At 38.4% G+C, this 1,714-nt stretch overlaps 1 protein-coding gene across 1 annotated transcript in view; it reads right to left on the reverse strand.

Moving 5' to 3' along the window:
* The window catches only part of LOC107104559 (breast carcinoma-amplified sequence 3-like), a gene marked incomplete at its 3' end in the record, with an annotated part of 84,426 nt that overhangs the window by 65,841 nt on the left and 16,871 nt on the right, over nt 1-1,714 (reverse strand). Inside the window, exon 7 of the mRNA XM_015404574.1 lies at nt 1,599-1,692. Within this exon, the coding sequence (XP_015260060.1) occupies nt 1,599-1,692 (94 nt within the window). The remainder of the gene's footprint in view (nt 1-1,598; nt 1,693-1,714) is intronic.

Genomic DNA, 1,714 nt, shown 5'->3' on the forward strand with positions numbered 1-1,714 from the left:
TAATATTACAGATAAATAATGTAATCTAATTACCGCCTATGTTTGTCCATCTATAGTGTGACTGAGGTGAATCTCAGAGCACTGATTTATCTCAGTGTTCATTAATCTGAGGGGTCAGACAGGAGAGGATGGAGCTTTCAGTCTCTGATCAGTTCATTCGAACATTTAAAGACGCCTGCTGGGTGTGGCCACGCAGCGCTAAGGTCTGACCTGGAGGGCGTCTCTGATTGTGGACCGAGTCTAGACAGCCATGTGGATCAGTCTTTGTCCAAGATCTTAATCCTTTTCCTGCTCCATTCGTCTGCAGTCTGGGTGACTTCAGGATTCCTGGACTGGGGGGGGGGGGTCAGGGGTGAGAGTCGTCCCTCAGCAGCTTCTTTATTAACTGGCTCACAAACGCTGAGCAGGAGAGAGCCTCTGATCTGTGGCTCCTTCTCAATAACTTTCTCCATGAATGCAGCTGGTGACTCAGAGCGAGGCGAACTGGTTTCTAAATCTCTGCTGGGATTCATCTGGTCCCTCGCCGTCACTCAAGGATTCGCCTCTTTTTTTACTTTATTCGGTATAAACCAGGAAGACGAAGAGAGAAACAAAGCGTTAGTTTTCCATCCAAGTCGCTCTAATGCGTCTGCAGTCATTCAGGGAAGCAGTAAAGGTTAAAGGTCAGATTACTTTATGCCACTTTTAGGTTTATGGTTTGAAAGAAACGATCAATAAAAAAGATTTTAGTTTTATTTTCCATTCAGCCAGGATGTGGAGGGTCTGCTTCGACTAACTGGCTTGGGTGGAGGGATTGATTTAAAGAAGTTTCCATCCTATAAAGACCAAAACAGCAAGAAAAGGGTTAAAAAGTTTCCTCTATGACCTGATTAAAGAATCTGGAAATTATGGAGAGACATTTTATTTAAAATCAAATAAATAAATACTGCTATTGATACATTTCTCAATAAATATTCTACTAAATAAATAGAAATTCAGATGAAATAAAACAAAATAAATATATTTTTATCTTATTTTATTATATTTCAAGATTTTGTATTTATTATGTAATATAATTATTTATTTCATACATTTATTTTGTAAAGCTACTTTACCTTTTCAGTGACTTATTTTGTATGTTTCTATGTTTTTAAGCTCCTAAAGGAACTTAAAAACATAGAATATAATTAAAACATATAATACAATTAATAAATAAACATATAATATAATTAATAAATATTTGAATAATTAAAAAAATCGTAAAATATAAAATCTGTATATATAAACTGCCTCTAACAGCACCAACAGTTAGCAGGAGGTCAATTAGCATGGCTGCTAAGTGGAATTATCTGAGGTATTTTAGTAGCTAAAGGAAAAGAGGCAAACTGTCAGCTGTTCCTTTGAGAAGGTCCCACAGTAAATGCATAGAATATAATCCGTCTCTTTCATCTTCAGTCCCTTTAACTCCTTTACCTTCATTTATAGGCTTTAGTTTTCCTTCTTCACGTTTTCCTACATCATTTTTCCTTCCACCTAACTTTCCATTAGTCAGCTTGTGACAGGAATGAACAGCCAGTGTCTTGCGGCTTAGCCTCTTAGTGGGCGGAGTCAGGACTTACCGCTGACGTTGAACTGCATGCAGGATATTGGTTTGTCATGGGCTGGAAAGTGAGCCACCACTCCCTCTCCATCAGAGTCCTCGCTCACCAGGACCTGTGGTGAACACACACACACA

The sequence above is a fragment of the Cyprinodon variegatus genome, unplaced genomic scaffold (assembly GCF_000732505.1).
Source record: "Cyprinodon variegatus isolate N-32 unplaced genomic scaffold, C_variegatus-1.0 Scaffold1792, whole genome shotgun sequence".
Lineage (NCBI taxonomy): Eukaryota > Metazoa > Chordata > Actinopteri > Cyprinodontiformes > Cyprinodontidae > Cyprinodon > Cyprinodon variegatus.